The 19,271-nt window shown below is 35.5% G+C and overlaps 1 protein-coding gene across 1 annotated transcript; it reads left to right on the top strand.

Annotated features, from left to right (window-relative positions):
- Nucleotides 1–311: 311 nt before the first annotated feature.
- Nucleotides 312–17,422, top strand: LOC118010858 (alpha-S2-casein-like). The gene is made up of 12 exons (XM_035005571.1): nucleotides 312–362; nucleotides 1,647–1,673; nucleotides 5,948–5,971; nucleotides 6,060–6,140; nucleotides 7,674–7,802; nucleotides 10,069–10,146; nucleotides 10,646–10,669; nucleotides 11,587–11,613; nucleotides 13,244–13,267; nucleotides 13,361–13,405; nucleotides 15,158–15,286; nucleotides 17,417–17,422. Exons 1-12 carry the CDS (start codon nucleotides 312–314, stop codon nucleotides 17,420–17,422), a joined length of 645 nt encoding a protein of 214 aa, XP_034861462.1.
- Nucleotides 17,423–19,271: the final 1,849 nt, after the last annotated feature.

The raw sequence follows: 19,271 nt of genomic DNA, 5'->3' as shown, positions 1-19,271 counted from the left end.
CTTCACAAAGTGCCTGTCAGTGAGAACAATCCCAGACACTGACTATATCTGAATGGCCCTTCCACACTGCAGCAAGTATGGCTTGAAATTAGGTCCTGTGGAATGAGAACAACATAATGGCCCTTTCAAAATAAACTGTGATATTCATATTCATGAGCGTTCTTTAAAGCATCTGCTTTTGTGTCTCTTCATTGCCCTTTCCCCATTATCTGCTATAAAGATAATAATAGAGAAATGTCAGAACATGTCATTTGTAGCAGACAAAATCTGTTCTTGATTTTCTATATATGTCTTCACAGCCCCAAGGAACCATGAAGTTTTTCATCTTTACCTGCCTTTTGGCTGTTTCTCTGGCAAAGCATGTAAGTATAATGGGACACATAATGGCACCCATTCTTCCTTAGATACATCAGAGTGAACCTTTAACTACACACAGAATATGGGGCATGGGCAGCAATGAATTGAGATTAAGGATATAACCTCATAATCCATGATCAAATATAGTATTGACATGTCTTACACAGAATGTGAAGAACAAACCTTCTGTGAAGTGTCTTCATAGTAGGTGTCAAAGAAGCTACAGTTTTAGGAAGAAAGGCATCGATTCGTATCCATCATATGTTAGATTATTGTTGGAATTTTCTAGAGGAGCATTCCCACTCCCCACCATGTCTCTGGAAATGCAAGCAGGTCTCACCACTGTAATTTAGAATTCCGAAGTCAGCTGTCCATGAAATGACAGAATTTCACCATTCTTCATAAAAGTAGTCCAGAAACCATGATGGCAAAATATAAAAAAAAAAGGACATGTGACAGGGGACTGAGTTAGTAGGTCTGGATTTGAGCGGTAACTTTGTACATGATTCCCCAGTGAGGTTATAATAACATCCATGTCACAAAATAGTGAGTAGATAAGTAGATAATATGTGAAAGAGCTACACAAACACAGATACATATATACACATATATATAATATTATATATGTCAGTCTATCAGCATTCTTAGCACACTGTTCTCAGGGGAACCTGCATACCCACATCCCTCCAACCCCAACATCTCACTCTCCCATTAGGGCAGATTTCCTTGTGGTGCTCAGAGCCTTTGCTATAAGACACACCCCCATTTCTATGAGATACACACAGACAGGCATTTGTACCTTCTTCCGTTGGTACCCAATTTAAGAACAAACCTAAAGTCAGACCCCATTTCTGATATAAATAAACTACTTTATAAAAACGATAAAAAGGCTTCAGTTATCAATTTTACAGAAATCATTGGCTTCTCTCTTAAACTCCACTAGACATAACAACCACCCTATATCTTTTGTTTTTACTGAGTAGTTGGCCTTAATCATACCTTTTAATAGACAGGTTACTCCACTAAAATTAGGGAGGTGTCACTAGTGAGTACTGGATCAAGATATTCAAAAGGTCTGTGTCGCAGTTTTCCTGGGAATCAAAAGTATCGTTACCAGTGTTTCCTGATTGTATTTGGAGCCAATTTTTGAAGGAGGCCCTGTTCTACTATATTTCCCTAAGTAAAAAAATTAATGTCTTTGCTCTTAAACAGTAGAGGCAGAGATTCAACTTGGCATTTTAAATAAGCCATAAAAGTTAAATTTGTGTTTGTTTTTGTTATTTATATAGGAGGTAAAGAACCTCTCCTCCAGCGAGGTAAGGCGCATTATTATGAAGACAATTCCTGGCTGCTAATTGCACACCATATGTACTGGGATAATCATTCTCATTTTTGTGATCAGTAACACTAGGGCTATAGAATAGTGAAAAATTTGAAGTGTAATCATTGCTAAATGATTTGAAGAGAGTAAACCTAACTCTCTGCTTCCACATATGCTAAGATTATACCTTTTTCACTGACTTCTCAAATAGCAATCCAGTAATTGTGATAATATCATGGTACTAACAGTGAGCACTCTGTATGTAGTGAATGCAGTGACGGAAATCTATTTTATCTACTTCTGTAGTATGAGGCTCACACACATTTGAATCCATATTAAGTGCTAATTTTTAATTGTCTTCTTGCCCAGGGATATATAACAGGGGCACAAAACTTCTTTAAAGTCACTCAAAGAATTGCCCTGTTCTCCCGCGATGTATTTCATTTAATAACTAAAGAGACAAAGAAAGAAAAATAAACGATGCAGAGGACTAATAAATTGTTCCTTTCTCCTCTGATGTTGGTATTTGAAAAAAGGTTGTAATTGGATTATCATGTAGGTAATAGGAGAGTGCAGAATAAGTTACTTAACTAAAATATGATGAGCTATTTATCTAAGGAAAATGAAATTTCGTTGAAATTCACTCTTTAATTCAGTCAAAGGGTAGTATTTTACCTTGAAATACTGTATAATGAGTGTGATTTGACACTTCCCTCAGAAGGATGAGTAAAAAATCCATAATTAGAGAATAAAAATGCACTATCAGACGGAGGGGGAGACGAACCATGAGAGACTACGGACTCTGAGAAACAAACTGAGGGTTCTAGAGGGGAAGGTTGGGGGGATGGGTTAGCCCGGTGATGGGTATTAAAGAGGGCACATACTGCATGGAGCACTGGGTGTTATATGCAAACAATGAATCATGGAACACTACATCAAAAACTAATGATGTAATATATGGTGATTAACATAACATAATAAAATAAATAATAAAATAATTATTATAACATATTATATTATAACATAACATAATATAATAAATAAAAACGCACCATCAATTTCTTTTTCTAAGGAATCAGTCAACATCTCTGAAGAGGTAAGCCATAACTCTTTTCATTAAAGGCATTTTAAAGTGAGTTTTCATTTTTATATGACACTAAAATAAATATGACTTTTTGCAGGAATATAAGCAATACAATGATGTGATCTTCCAAACTAGTCCGGTAAAATTTACTCATTAATATCTTTTTGCTTGATACCTTTTTTATCAATTATGTCATTTTCCCTTTTGCTCATATGAGTAATGTTTTTTCATCTCTGAGTTTGAAATAGATGATGTTTTCATTGCCTCAAATGCTGTGAAATCGTGTGAAAAGGATTCCAGGAAAACATATTTGTGTTCCATTTGTGAGCCAAGTTTTCAATAATTCCATTTCTCTAGAGGAGTTCTTATATACGGTCCATCACCTTCCTTTCCACTTCCAAATTCTGGACTTTTTTAACTATCATTTTATTATATGAGCATCACTTTCTGCTTACATAGAAATTACAGAAAAGTGAGTCTCTCTTGAATTAGGGTTTAGATTGCTCTGATTTTGTTTGCTTTCAGGAGGATTCTTGCTCTAAATCCTATTAAGTATAATATCTTGATTTCAAATCTGACTATAATGTGCAGTGTAATATTACTTTGAATAAAATTAAAATTTACTATCGATAACAAATGTATTCAGTGTCCAGACTGTACGAAAAGGAAGACAAAAAGATGCACTTGTCTGAATCTGATGACTAATTCAACCAAAGACTATTTATTTATATATGAATCAACATATCCAGTAAATACTTCTCCAGTTAGTTCCCACTGGAATAGAGACCTAGAGACCTGGTCCTTTTGTGATTTTCATGAGTGAGTCTAATATTTTATCGTTTCTCAAAATTAACTCTTTCATGATTAAATAAATTTGCTTTTAATTTAAACTCACTTTAGTTTCTACCCAAGTCACTGATATGATGGCTTAATATATGTTAAAATAAGCAGGTAGTATAATAAAAGCATGAGGAGCATATCTAAAGTAACTACTGATATTCATTATTATAATTTTTTAAAATTATCCATGCACCACCTCTTTGAATTTTGTCTATTCGTTCATTCATTTAGCAAACATTTATGAGTAAGAAGTATGCCCCACACACTGTCCTAGGCTCTGGAGTGCAACCGTGAATACAGCAGATGAAGTCTATTTCTCATGGTGCTGATATTTCAATTTACCACTGTTGCCAAATTTGTTACCAATTGGGAAATTTTTATCTATTTCATACAAAACTATAAAAAGAAGATTGAATTGCATTTTTATGCTGCTCTCCATGGAAGATAGGTTTCTTTTTATAGTCAGTGGAAAAATATTATAAACCATATGTGGGAACAATATGCTTAATTCCTTTTTATTTAGGAAAGAATAAAGAAGATAGATAAAATTTTGAGATATTGTTTTTCCTATGAGCTAAAATTAATTGACATTATTTATACCTAATATTTATAATTAACAGTAGGTTATGCACTGTTTCTCTCTTAGTAAACCAGAAAATAATTTTTATAATGCTTAAAATTATCACTTCACCCTCTCTGTATTAATTTTAGCCCCATAATTTTCCCTTATACTCATGAAGGAGATACTATTACTTAAACAGAAGATAATGTTTATCCTTCCCAATAGTTTACCAAGGTGATTAGCAATAATTATTTATAAAAATTGACTTAAATGTTTTATTTCAATACATTTCGATGTTTCATACTAATGATCAAGTAGGTGATTAATATGGAATGTATATAAAGTAACTATTAATATTCCAAAAATAATAGTGAAGATTCCATTTCTTTTTGCACCCAATATGTATAGTTACATTATTTTTTAGTATCTCAGGAATCTTCTAGCATTTCATCTACTGAGATAAGATACTGCTTATTTTTATTTTTTTAAAGATTTATTTATTTATTTAGAGAGAGAGAGAGCCCAAGTAGGGGAAGGGGCAGAGGGAGAGAATCTTCAAGTAGACTCCCTGCTGAGCAGGGAGCCAACCACATGACCCGTGAGTTCATGACCTGAGACAAAACCAGGAGTTGGACGCTCAAATGACTGAGCCACCTAAGTGTCCCACTACTGCTTATTTTAAAGTCAAAGAACTATTTCAAGAAATAGCTGTTTTCCACTAAGTGGTACAGAGTACTTTGATAATTCTTAGCACATCTAAATATGCAAAGAATGTAATAGGAAAACCATACTCATTCAGAAAATCATTTTTGAGTGGCTGAAATTGATAATCTTGTATGAAGCCTTATTTATTCTATCCTGTTCTTTCTGAAAATCTGGATATGAATCCATAAGAAATTGCATTTCAAATCAAGCTTGTGACAAATCAAGAGCTCACCAATTGCCTTCACCACAGCCTCACTTTGGGAAACCCTCTCATATCATTTAGAGGAGCAGTTCACACAGGGTTGTCACCAGATTAGTTACATCAGTAGCACCTGGAAAATTAGGAGACATACAAATTCATAGGCCCTGCCTCATACCTATTGAATCAGAAAATTTGAGTTGGAGCTAAGCAATCTGCATTTCAGTGAGGTCTGTAGGTGATATTGATCAGGTTCAACTTTGGGAGCCACTTTCAAGGAGGTTGAGGTGAGGGTTTGGGTTAGGAAATGTGTGTAGGTCACCAGTAGAAGGAACACCTCCTGTGGTAGGAAAAGCCACAGTGTGAGAGTGTTCTGAAAGAGCAGGGGGCATCTCCATGGATCATGGTCCAGAGCCTTGCACGTTGGGCAGTCTCTGGATTCTTCTAAGTCCATGCCTTGGGAAGCTTGCTTTATCTTTTCTCTACTCCTAAGTTTCAGATGCAGACTGAGTGTCTTGGGCCATATCTGTCATTGCCACAAACAGCCATCAGGGCTAACTTCCCACAGAACTCACCTGCTCTATTTTGCTATTTTTGGTCACCTGCCTACTCTCTGTCAGCGTGAAAAATTGTCAATTTAGGATTGATAATGTCTTGAAATGAGACACATTAATTTTAGTCATGTTATGTTAACATAAAATGAGAGAGAGTTCTGAAGATAAATATTTTAACTTAATTCCTAATATATACTTGATTTCTCAAGCTAGTGGCTTGGACTCTGACTAGTCAAATATAGCCCCTAACTTACTATCAAATGATTTAGAGACAACTAGTGCTAATGCTATTTAAATAAAGCTATTTCTTTATTTGTCACTTTAGGAAACTGCTGACATCCCCACTGATGTAAGTCAGTATTACTGTAAAAAATTAATAACATTAAGTAATAGGATTTTTCTTGTCTTTGTCCAATATGTGCTTTGTTTTCCAATAGAAAACGGAGCTGACTAAGGAAGAACTGGTCTACCTCAAACAGCTGGTAACTTCTCATACAATTTATTACTTCAAGCAAAGAGTATGTTTTACAACTCTTTTTCTCCCAGATGATCACGGATTGTATCTTCTCAATGAAATAGTTCACAACAGATTTATGTTAAAAATTACTTTTTCTATTGTTGTTACTGTGATATGTAGGTATTATCTTTTTTTTTTTTTTAAGATTTTATTTATTTATTTGGCAGAGAGAGACACAGCGAGAGAGGGAACACACGCAGGGGGAGGGAGAGAGGGAGAAGCAGGCTTCCCGCTGAGCAGGGAGCCCAATGCGGGGCTCGATCCCAGGACCCTGGGACCATGACCTGAGCTGAAGGCAGACGCTTAACGACTGAGCCACCCAGGCGCCTCCTGTAGGTATTATCTTAACAAACAGACCTTTTAAGGAAAATGAAAAAGTATCCAATTAAATTTGGAAGAGTTATAAGCCTCAAGGAGAGTGTTCTTAAGTTTAAGTGATCTAACTGAGATACCAGTATAGTCCAAAGCACCTAACTGCTCACTGAACTCCTCTTTGAAGTAGCAAAAAAATTGATATGTTAAGGCAAAAAGCCCCTAACTATTATTATCCCACCTGTATGAAATCTGGTAACCCATCTCTGGAGTTAGATGATGTGTAAAGTATTTAACAGAATCCCTGATTCTAGTACACAAAAATAGGAACCAAAGGTACCAAACACTATTGCATTTATACACATAGGAAAAATAAGCTCTAAATCCATTTTAACAGGAGCTGCTTCTTATTGAGCATTTAAAAACAAGATCTCTAAAATGAAACAATTTATTTTTAGAACATTCTAAATGCTCTAATAGTCTTTCTAGATTTTAATAACATTCTCTCTTTATATCATTCTTATCATAATTCATAATTATGTGTCCACCTAACACTTATCCACATGCAATTCTAAAAACTTATTACATTGACTTTAACAAATTGACTTTCTTAACATCAGTATGAACTAAACATTCCAAGAGTTAAGATGCTGTGTTAAGTGATTTCATCTTTAATTTCTGCAGTCATCTGTAGTCAAGCATCCATAGCCTAATCAAAGTAGGATTTATTCAGCTAAATTTATGTGACATGTAGTATACAAACCATTCTACATATATCAATGCACTAAAGGGTCGCTTCAACTCTAAAGGGTAAGTGATGTTCTTAGAGTCAAGGGACCAGCTGAGGCTACGAGTTGTCTCTGATTCCAGTCTGTAGCAGCCTTAATCAAGACATGGAAAAAGAAATGATAAACTTGTTCTGTTTTTTTTAAATACTTTTCCACTTCCTTTCTTATATATTCTTTTCATTTTTTACGTTCATTTCTTTTCCTCTGTAAGCCTTAATTAACTAGACTACATCTTTTATTCTGAGGTTCACTCTATGAATGTAGACACTGTGCTAGTGAATTTTATATTAAAAATGTCTGTTGCTTGGCCAATTTGGCATCATTTAGAGTTCTTCTAACTAAGGTTTTAATTCATTTGGTTTTGCCCAGTTATCCTCTGGCCCGTAGAAGATTCCATTCTGATGCTACATATTGATACATTTCTTTCATTTCAGAGCAAAATCAACCAGTTTTACCAGGAGTTGAACCTTCCCCAATATCTTCAGGCTTATAATCAATATCACTTAGTTAGGAACCCATGGAATCAAATTAAGATAAATGACTATCTTCTGTTTCCCCTTCTGGTGAGTTCTACAATTTTGTTTGTTTGTTTCTTACTTTCTTGTGAAAGGAAAAAAAAATTAATGAGAAAAAAAATGTTTCAATCCCTTCAAATGTAAAAAACAAAAGAAAATTAAATATCATTTTTTAGGTCAGAAATGAAGTCACAAAACATGTAGTCAAAACACTATTGATATGGCTCTATTAACACCAATTATGAGTCAGGATAAGTTGAACTGTCCTAAGTATTCATTTCTATGTCATTCTACTTGAATCTGACAGCTGTCTTTGAGGGAGGTAGAGGGAGAATTTCATCTCCATTTTACAAGCGGAACTGAAATTAAAGAAAGGAAATCTTTGGTCAAAAGTCCAGTTAACATCTCCACTTTGATTTGTAAATCATCTTTGGCTTAGGGGACTTTTCAAACACAAGGAGTAAGTGGCAGAGCAGGAAACTAAACATAGGAGCAGACACTTACTTGTAAACAATATGAGATTTGGAGTCAGAAGTCCTGCAATTGAGTCTCAGACCTGCCAAGAACAAGCTATGAGACCTTAGGTATATCACCTCCCTTTCTGTGCTTCCTAGAATGTGAATGGTTTTCTTAGGTGGCCCACGGAGGTTAAAGCCGCAGCCACCGGCCACCATCAGGGGAAATAAGCTTTTGTATGTTTGGTTTGAATGCTGCACGCCAACGGTACATTGTCAAAATGTCAAAATGTTTTTTTCATCTCAAATAGAAATGCTTTGAAACTTTATCTAATATGTCCAGAAGAAGGCAAATTTGGGAAGCAAAGACTATAGATTATGTAAATCTGAGCTATTTACCAAGAAATAAAGTAGTGACCCTGTCAGAAACAGGATGAGAAAGTCAGCTAATTTCGATGACCTTTTCTCTGGGTAACACAAGGAGACTATGTAAAGTCATATGTCAATATCAGGAATTTACCTGTTTACATGTGGGAAGAAACTTAGTGATTTTATTGTAAATAAAATAGCTATATACATATAATATATCAATACTATTATAATTATGCTTTTACAGAGAAAATATGATTAACCCTTTAGCTGTAAAGAGTAAGAAACTATACCATCTCCTCCCCAACCCTAAAATCTACATCTCAGAAGCTCACCATTTACCTAAGGGGCTCAGAATCTTTACTGCTTCATTTGTTGCATATCTTAAATACGTGTCCTGGCAGACTTTGGTGTCTCCTTAACATTAAACCCTATTCAGCAGTCAAGCTAAGGTATAGAAGTGAATATGCTGCATATTCTATGTAGGAAAAGAGAAGGAAGATACTTCAGTGATCAATTTTATACACGGGACAACAACTCCTTCCCCCTAGACTTTACTAGTCTTAACCACCTTCTTCTGTATCATTTTATTCTGTAGGTGGCTTCAGTCATTCCTTTTAAGCAACACTTTTGCTTAGCTAAAAAAAACCCAACAACAACAAAAAACACAAAACTGCAGTCTCCAGCAGGTGACACGTATATCAGTGCTTCTGTCATGGTTAGAATTTTATGTCAGTCATTTATGTCAAGATAATGCTTTAATGTTCCAAGTTTCTCTTTGATAGAGAACACTTGAACAATATTATATTTTCAGCATTTATCATAAATCTAAGTATGTATTTCTTTACCTGAGAAACACATAATTATGTTAAAATAATGTATACTATACACTACATATATACATATATACTACATATATATACTATATATACTATATATATACTATACATATATACTATACTATACTATATACTACAATATACAATGTATGTTGTATTTCCACATATAGTATTTTTAAATCTTTTTTTTTTTTTAAAGATTTTATTTATTTATTTGACAGAGAGAGACACAGCGAGAGAGGGAACACAAGCAGGGGGAGTGAGAGAGGGAGAAGTAGGCTTCCCGCTGAGCAGGGAGCCCGATGTGGGGCTCGATCCCAGGACCCTGGGATCCTGACCTGAGCCGAAGGCAGACGCTTAACGACTGAGCCACCCAGGCGCCCCCCACATATAGTATTATACAAGATGTGGCAACTTTTTAATAGCTACAATAGAACACTTAAATCAGCCCCTAAATATAATAAGCACACTAAGTTAGAACAATAATTTCTTTCAAGTACAGTTATTTGTGTATTACTATGATTGGAAAACACAAGAATTTGGCAAAGAAAACCCAATTCAACTAAATTCCTCCTAAAGAGGGAAGATCTCTCACGTGCTGGCCATTTCACTAGACCGTAAAATCGAAACTTATTTTCTGTTTTTATATAGGAAACAAAGTACCACTCTGCCAGTGAGGTGAGGGGCTCTCCTGTGAAGATAACATGGCATCCAGAAGCAGATATTAAGGTCTGTACAAGACTGTCTTGATTCTAATTTTTTTTTTTTTTGCATGCATCAAGTTAGGGAATTACGTAAAATGAAAATAAAAGTGTGGCAATGATTGGAAGCATTTAGGGCAGCAGACTAACCCTACATATTCAAAATAAGCAAGATTTGATTTGTGTAATACCAGACCTAGCAGAAATGTCCAATGCCTTTGCCTTTGCGAGAGGTCACTGAATAATACTATGACTCCAGGAGTCCTGGTGCCCATCCTCAATTTTATTAAATGGGTGACAGGAATCCCAGCTGGAGTGAGGACTCAAGTTCATATATTAAGTTCTAATTTCCAAATATCTTCCTACCAGTGCTCCTAAGGTGCCTAAAAACAGCCACAGCTACCTAAGGATTTGCCTTCTTTTGTTCCTCTGTGTTTCACTGATGATAAAGTGGGAAACTGCTGGGTGGAAAAATAACATTTAAATGGATAAGTGAATGAAATGCATTATTTCTCTTTTCTTCTAAGGAATCTACCAGCATCTCCCAGAAAGTAAGTCAAAATTACTAAAATTAAATCAAATTTTAAAGTTATGTTTAAATTTCATAATGGTTATAAAATATGTTACTTACATTGCTTTAATAAATCCAAGACTCAGGGGCACCTGGGTGGCTCAGTTGGTTAAGCGACGGCCTTCGGCTCAGGTCATGATCCTGGAGTCCCGGGATCGAGTCCTGCATCGGGATCCCTGCCCACCAGGGAGTCTGCTTCTCCCTCTGACCCTCCTCCCTCTCATGCTCTCTGTCTCTCATTCTCTCTCTCTCAAATAAATAAATAAAATCTTTGAAAAAATTTAAATAAATGTAAGACTCAAATGATTAACTAAATTCCTTGTTTTCCACGAGGAAAGGATATCTTACCATTTAGTGGTTTTGATTTTTACAAAATCCTAGACTTTTTCATTTATTGTGATTATATTTGCTTACTTAAGCAAATACTGGTCAAATATTTTTCCTGAAATTTACTCTTACAGAAATTTTACATAAAAACCACTCAAACAGTGATTGGACTAAATACTTCTATATACAAACACCCACTTAAAGTACTTTGCAGTAAACACAGTACCATTTAAAATGTTTCTTCATATTGTAAGTAAATTAAACTTCTGTGTATAGTTAGTTAAGAAATATGTATTGATTAAGTACTATATTCCTTACATGATTCTAGGTCTTGGGGATACAGCAATAAATAAAAGAAGGAAACAATACCCCATCTGGAGCTCACATTGTAGTAAACCACTGATTGTGTGGTTTCCATAGTTGGAGAACTCAGATACAATTCCAACAATGGAAATGAACACATTATTCTTCTTTCTTTATGGAACATGGGTTTTCTTGTTGTATCCCAAGGGAAATTCTATAAAACTAATAGAATGAGAATGTGTTTAACTCTTCTTTTCTTTCCATAAGGAAACTTCAGAGAAGATTGTTGATATGGTAAGGTATTTTTACTTATATACTGTTATATTAATATATATTAATATGAAATATTAATGAGGAAAGGCATACTTGCAAATTTTGTCCATTAAGAAATAAAACATCATTTTAATTGCATAAAAAATATAATTTTTATTTGACCTCTTGATTGTATTTCCTACAATTGTTCTTCATTCTCTCAATCAAGACATTTTTATTTATATCTAATCATGTTTTCTATATTGTATATTGCTTTTAAAAATGAGACTGATTTTACAATTTTTTGAAAGACATATAATTTTCCTTATATTATTCCTTATTTTTGTCTGCCATATTAATGATCATGTTGGTAACATCAAATTTTATCTTACCACCGCTGGTCAAAAAAAGGCAATGCAGCAGATTCCACTCCTGGATTTCAGATTGTGATTAGTTTTACTCACTGTTTCAATTTCTCAGGGACACTTTTTGCAGCTCACTCTATAAGTGATACTTTCCTTTAAAGTCAAGAAGACAACTGATCCATCTAGGAGAGCACATTTTCCAGCTGTCATGCTATTTAATGGCAATTTAGAAGCCGCTAATATTTAACAAAATCACATCAAATATACAACAAAAATAAAGAAAAACTGTGTAAAACATATGCTCAGCTCAAAGTTAGTGGGGGTTATAGATTAACCATCACTTAGTTAATAATAACCCTTTGGTTGCATATTCTTGGATAATGCCCATTTTACTCTGACTCTTTGGAAATCTCATTTTTAAAAAACAGCCCCAGGGGCGCCTGGGTGACTCAGCCGTTAAGCGTCTGCCTTCAGCTCAGGTCATGATCCCGGGGTCTTGGGATGGAGCCCTGCATCAGGCTCCCTGCTTTGCGGGAAGCCTGCTTCTCCCTCTCCCACTCCCCCTGCTTGTGTTCCCTCTCTCTGTCAAATAAATAAATAAAATCTTTAAAAAATATAAAAATAAAAATAAAAAACAGCCCCATATGTGAAAAAGAGCCTGGAAATTGTTTTCACGGGGTTTTCCTCTCCCAACATGAACTAAGGGTTGAGTCGCGCGGTGGGTCAGATAAGCTGTGGGTGAGTGGTAAAAGAACTACCTCTTGTGACAGAAGAGCTGGGTGGGCGAGCACACTGGGAAGGTTGCTGGGAGGTGGTGAAGCATGGATCGTGGCCTGATGTCTTGTGGCCTGTGGCACAGACCGAAGTCTTCCTCATCAGAGCCCTAGGAATCATACTGGGAATCATCGCCTCATGTCTCAGTCTCACACTGAGAGGCTGTGCCACCTCCAGAAATGACATGCAGGCTTCCCTTACCTCACACCTCACCAGCCCCTGTGCTCACCGAGTCATCTGCCCACTCTCCATGCTCCTTCTTCACTGTTTGCACGGACACAGCGGAGACTGTAAGGAAACATCCCCTCGGCAACGTGTTAGTTAGGTTAACACGGAGTGTACTCTCAGAATGAAAGTTTTAGTGCTGAGCGTTTCCTGGTTAAATCCTCCATCAGTAATTAGGACTGTATTTCTCAAAAGCAATGGGTTGGCTCTGAACTGTTCCCTTAGCCCTAGCTCCTCTACTATAGTTAGTTAGAGCAATTACTGTTGTGTCATCCAAGTAGAGCTGATTTGTGTTTTCTCTCCCTAAGGCATCCACTGAAGTAGGCCCCGAGGTAAGTAATTTTTATCGAAATGAAATACGTGCAATATTACCCAGTAGTGATTTCTTTTGTACTTTTATAACAGTTGCTTTGGGTTCTTAACAGGAAGTCGAGATGAGTGATGAAGAAAAGAATTACCTGAAACAACTGGTAACTTTCAAATAAACTTATACTTTAAATAAAGGAACAACCACTTTGGCCTCCCCCAAATTATCAGTATAATTTAATTCCAAATAAATGCTTTAAATCACACTCAAAATAAATCATATTTCTGTCACATAGTTCTGTATCCATGGTGGATATGAAGTAACTTTTTTGCAAATAGATATGAATTGATCTTTTAAGAAAAATGATTTTGAGCAATTATCTGATTGATTTTGAAACAGTTGCAAACCTCAAAAATGTGTTTTGTTTTTTTCAAATGACCTACTTTGGAACTATGCTTCGCCTTCTCCTTGATGGAATAACATGACCTGACCAGAGAGGGAAACAATCCATAAGAGACTCTTAATCATAGGAAACAAATTAAGGGTTGCTGGAGTGGAGACAGGTGGAGGGATGGGGTAATGGGGTGATGGACCTTAAGGAGGGCATGTAATGTAATGGGCACTGGGTGTTATATAAGACTGATGAATCACAGACCTGTACCTCTGAAACCAATAACACATTATATATTAATTAATTGAATTAAAATAAAAATTAGAAAAAGAATAACATGACCTTATGCCTCAAAAATAAAGTCCCATAGAGACTATTTTCTTACCACAGGAATTCTTAGACCAGTATTGTGGCTGGAGACATGTGTATCTCAGTGAAAGGACACAGGCTTTGGAATCAGGAAATTCATCTTCCAACATCAGCTCCACCACTTTTTATGTGTGTAATAGTTACTAAGTATTTAATCTCAGTCAGCCAGTGTACCATCAACTGAAATATAAACATAGAAATAAACTGTTGACTGAGGGCTTTTGTGAAGATCATTTCAGGTAATATATGCAAACTATATACACAATGACAGGGATACAATAGATGTACTAGGAGTATTAGGTATTATTCTAATCATCATCCTATACAATGTAAAAATGTCTTCTAAAGATTTTACAACAGAAGCTGTATTTACTTAAATGCTCCCACTGAAAACCCATCTGATTTTAGTAAGTTCTCACAGCTATTTAGACTTTAGCATTCTTCCACCATATGAATCATATATTACAGCCATGGATCCACTCAATACTTTGTCCCTGGTAATTAAGAAAATAGGTTTGCATTCATAAGAACTGTAAATTATTCTCTGGGACATTGTTATTTTAATTATATCTTTATCCCATACAATAGTCCAAGATAAGGCTTATGAAACAGGCTTAAAAAAAGGATTTGGAAGTAGAGAACATTCTATGGATAGAAAATATGTGCCTGGCACTATGCAGAATGTTCTCTTTATATTAATTTGGATAATCCAGCAGTGTAAGTGATGTTCAGAGAGATTAAGCAACTGCCTCAGAATCCTAGATTCCAGTGAATAAAATCATGAGAAATTGTCGTGAGCTTATTTACTCTAAAGACCAGAAATGGAAAAAGAAATTATAAATTTATATACTCACTTTGGTTCTTCTTGAAAATTCTTCTTCTACTTTATTACATATAAATTTTCTTTTTTCTCTTAGATATTTTTTCCAGAGTGACTGAATTAATTAGAAGATTTCTTCAATTTTGTAGTTCACTCTATAATGTGATATTGTTTATAGTGATTTCTGTATAATTTCACTCTGCTTTTTCCAGGTCTACTTAGAATAATTTAGAAATTATCTAAATGGTGAAGTTATAATCCATATCGCTCTATCTCTCTTTTAAACCCTGGAGGAAATTACGTGAGGGGTGATTAATAATTTTATTTCTCTGTAGGTCCAAATCCACCAGTTTCACCAGAAGTTCACCTTCCCCCAATATTTCCAGGCTGTTCATCCACAGCAGATAGTTACGAACCCTTGGAATCGCCTTAAGGAAATTACCTACCCATTTATTCCCACTTTGGTATGTTTGATATTTTGAATAAGTAAAGTACACTGGCCCTTTGTTAAAAAAAAAAAAAAAAAGATATAAAAAAAAAATCCCAAATTCTCACATAGAAATTAAATCAAATTTAAGTAAAATCTCAAAGTCAGTAATTAAAATAAAAACATGTAGTTAAATATAGCAATATAAGATCATAACAATAGTGATAAAGAAATACAGTTATATTGAATTTTAACTTCCTAAACACTGGCATATATATTTTACTTGATTTCTGCAGCAATTCCTTGAGAGGAGAAGATATGGATATTAATTTGTTTTACACAAACAGTCTGAAAATTGAAGAAGTGGAATATCTGTAGTAAGTTTACCTAGCATCCAAAATCTCATATAGATTCAAAAACAGAAAGAGAAAATTTTCCTCGGATGAGAACTGTTAGGATCAACTGTCTTAATTTACACCTTAAAATTAAATCGCTGGTCAAAAGCTAAATATATGTATGGTAAAATAATAAGTAGTTAAAAAGGGCTAACATGACAAAATATGCAACAGCAAATCCAAGAGTAATTGCTGGTATTTACTGAGTATTAACATGTGTCAGCCATAGTTCTAAACCCTCTGTCAATATTAACTAGGTTCATGCTCACATACACGTGTGAGGTTGTTAACATTAATGGCCAATGTGTAGGTGGTGCCAACATGCACAGGGAGGCTAAATTAATCACCCGTGATCACAGTGCATGTAATAAGTGGAAGAGGCAGGATTCCACCCAGGAGTCAAGCCCTAGGGCCCTTCCTCTGAAACACTCCACTATGGAGGCTATACCGCACACACACGCGAGCTGGAGATGAAGCTGACGGGTGGTCTTTACCTGTGATGGCACTGGTCCACAGCTTGGTTCTCTTCTCCAGTTTGGTTTTCCCAATGTTGGAAAGGAATCAGACAATTTTTCCAAATAATGCTATGTGAGAAAAATAATATCACTGATGTGGATAAAAGCTGGGCTGTATTTTCTGAATAGGAACATTCACTTTGCTCTCATTCCTTAGTTCTGTATTTTGCAATTGCTTATCATGAATCCACGAACTGAGGCCCTTGATAGATAGAAATGAGTTACCGACTCACATATCCTCAACTTCCTCTTTAGAAGGAGAAAGAAATTTATCAAGAAGTTTACTAAGTGTTAATTTAGAATTACGAGCACAAAGAGGGTATAACATGGGAAGGTCAATTGATATGACCTTTAGGAAACTTAGGCAAAGCAAGAAATGTCAGAGGACATCTAAGGTGGAAGTAAATGGAATTTATAGAATATTTACAGAATAAATCTAAAATAAAGACATCTAGGGACATCTGGGTGACTCTGTCGGTTAAGTGTCCAACTCTTGGTTTCAACTCAGGTCCTGATCTCATGGGTTGCAAGATTGAGCCTACACTGGGCTCTACGCTAAGTGGGGAGTCTACTTGAAGATTCTCACCCTCTGCTCCTCACCTCATGCTATCTCTAAAATAAACAAATCTTTAAAAAAAAAGACATCTATTCATAATGAATTCGGAATGAATGGCAGAGTCCACAGAGTTTTAAATACATTTTTATAATTGAGAAATATTGAATTTAGGAAAATATTTTTTATAATTCACCAATAAATCAAAACAAAATAAAACATAAAAAAAGACATCTAACAGAATGAACTGTGAAGGAGTTGTTTTTAAAGACATTTAAATTTTCAAAAGACATTTTGCTTGATACAAGTGTTTGACAAATGTACATTCAAATTAAATCAAGAAATTATCATTTAAGAAGGAGGAATATATTTTATGCCCAATAAACGACTTGGAAATTAAAATGTTCCTTCCAATGTGCTCAAAGGTATAAGTATTTCTCATTTAATGGAGGCATTAAATAGAACCATTGCAGAATCGGGCTATTATCTATCAATCCTTTAGTTATATGCACAACAAATACATGCTCACAGCCTATTATGTTGGCACTAAGATATTAATTAGTAATAAATATATAAAATTTTATTTCTGCAAAGCCAGGATGTATGTTTGCATGTTTATATGTATTATGCACACATAGATGTATACATGTCTATCCTGAAATACAAATTTTATTGATAATCAAATATTTTCTCTTTATTCATAGGTTTGACTGGAAAAATCTTTTCTATAACTTTCCACATCTATCATATCACCTGGGATACCAACCTGTTTTATTGCTTGTTGAAAAGGCAACAATCCTGAGCCAAAGCAAAATTGTGTGAAATATTGTCTGTATTGTTTGTACTCTTCCTTTCTATCACATTGGACATGCTAGGTCTGGACTGTGGTCTCATATTAACTGTATTGATGATCAACTGAAGCCTCTGTAGCATGATTGCTAAGACAGAATCACACATCTCTTGCCAAAACATTAAAATTTCAAATGCATTTTTAACTGTATGGTTTTTTTTTTTTTCTATCCCTCATACATAGAGATGAGGCCACTGTTACTGGAATAACCAGTCTTCTAACAACTAACTGATCTCAAGTGTGCTTCTTAGACCCAAGGCCTGAGAAGCTTCAGTTTATGGGCCCCACCTTGGCTGTCCCTCAGCATGATGTAGTCCTCATTGTAACAGCTCTGTGATTGTTCTTGCTCCCAGTGTCTATTCCAAACAACATTCAGCCAAATTCTCAAGTCTGCAGTCAAAGTCCCTGCCTCCCCAGATGAGAGCCCAGAACATCCATCCCCATAAGAAGCGAGTCAGACATTGGGAGCCTAAATATTATAAGGCCTTCCCTTGGTGGTTAGACTTTTTTTCTAACAAATGTCAAGTGCATATGATAGACCAAACATTTTTCTGGATGTTGCTGTACCTCAGAAAACAAATTTCCTGGCTTCGTGGTGCTCACATTCTAACATTGGAGGAAGACAACAAGCAAGAAAAGAAATAGCAGGTCCTGTGCCAAGTGCTGATAAGTGTGCTACAGAAGAAGAAGGAGAATAGTAGGAGAATATTCTAGATAGGACAGCCAGGGAAGGCCATTCTGGCAAGTCAACATTTGACTTGTGAAATAAAAAGAATGTGAGAGTAGCTGGAGGAACCCAATTGCGGTAGAAGCAATAGTAAAAGTAAATTCACTGAGGCAGATGCCTGGCAGAGGGAAGGGAGAACAAGAAAAGCCCAGCCTGGCTTGAGAACAGTGGGGGCTGGAGGCACCCATGGAAAACACATCAGGGTGGGCGAAGGCCATGATGGCCTTGCAATTTGTGTTATGAGAGTCATCATGTAATGCATATTTGAGAAGTGTGAATGAATAAATCTAGGGGACTTTTTGTGTGACTTCAAAAAATCCTCTTGTCATGTAAGGGTCCCCTGTAGTATTCCATTCCATTTATTACCCCTTGGCCTCCTTCCTTTCCCACTCACCTGGGCTTCACCCTTGATCATTTTAAATATTCTTTTAATAGCTCACACTGACACCCTGCCTTTGACTATCCTACCTGGAAAAGCCTAACCCTGGAAAATCTCTAAAAATCTACTTCTACTCTTCTTTTACCCTGGCAGTTAAATTCTAAAGAATAAAAAAAAAAAAAAACCTCCTAATCATACAATTTTCCCCCTTGTCTGTTTATGTTTTCTATACTTTATTGGATATTCAAAACTGCTTTCAAACACTTCCTTGTTGGAGTTAGAGGTAGCTATATTTTCTTTTTTGTCCCCGCAAACTGTTGGTAGCTTTGTTACTCTCCTCAAGGCTTCAAAGATTTACCCTCCCCTCATTCTTAGAAAGGCATTTATTTCCCTTTCTCCATCAAAGAGAATACCCAATCCATTCAGCAGCATAAACTTCCACCTCCCAGTGTGACCTTCTATAATGATCTCAAGCTGGACACTGACTTTCCCCTGCCAGTCTCAAAGGAGTGCTGATCTTCTACTCCAGAGCCAAATTCTTTTTCTCTCCTTTTTAATCCTTACCAAAGCTATTCATTTTTTATTTTATATTTATTTATTTAT

The sequence above is a fragment of the Mirounga leonina genome, unplaced genomic scaffold (assembly GCF_011800145.1).
Source record: "Mirounga leonina isolate KUSES-001 unplaced genomic scaffold, KU_Mleo_1.0 Mir_129, whole genome shotgun sequence".
In the NCBI taxonomy this organism is placed as follows: domain Eukaryota; kingdom Metazoa; phylum Chordata; class Mammalia; order Carnivora; family Phocidae; genus Mirounga; species Mirounga leonina.
Note: the sequence above shows the minus strand (reverse complement) of the source record. Positions and strands in the feature narration are given on the sequence as shown.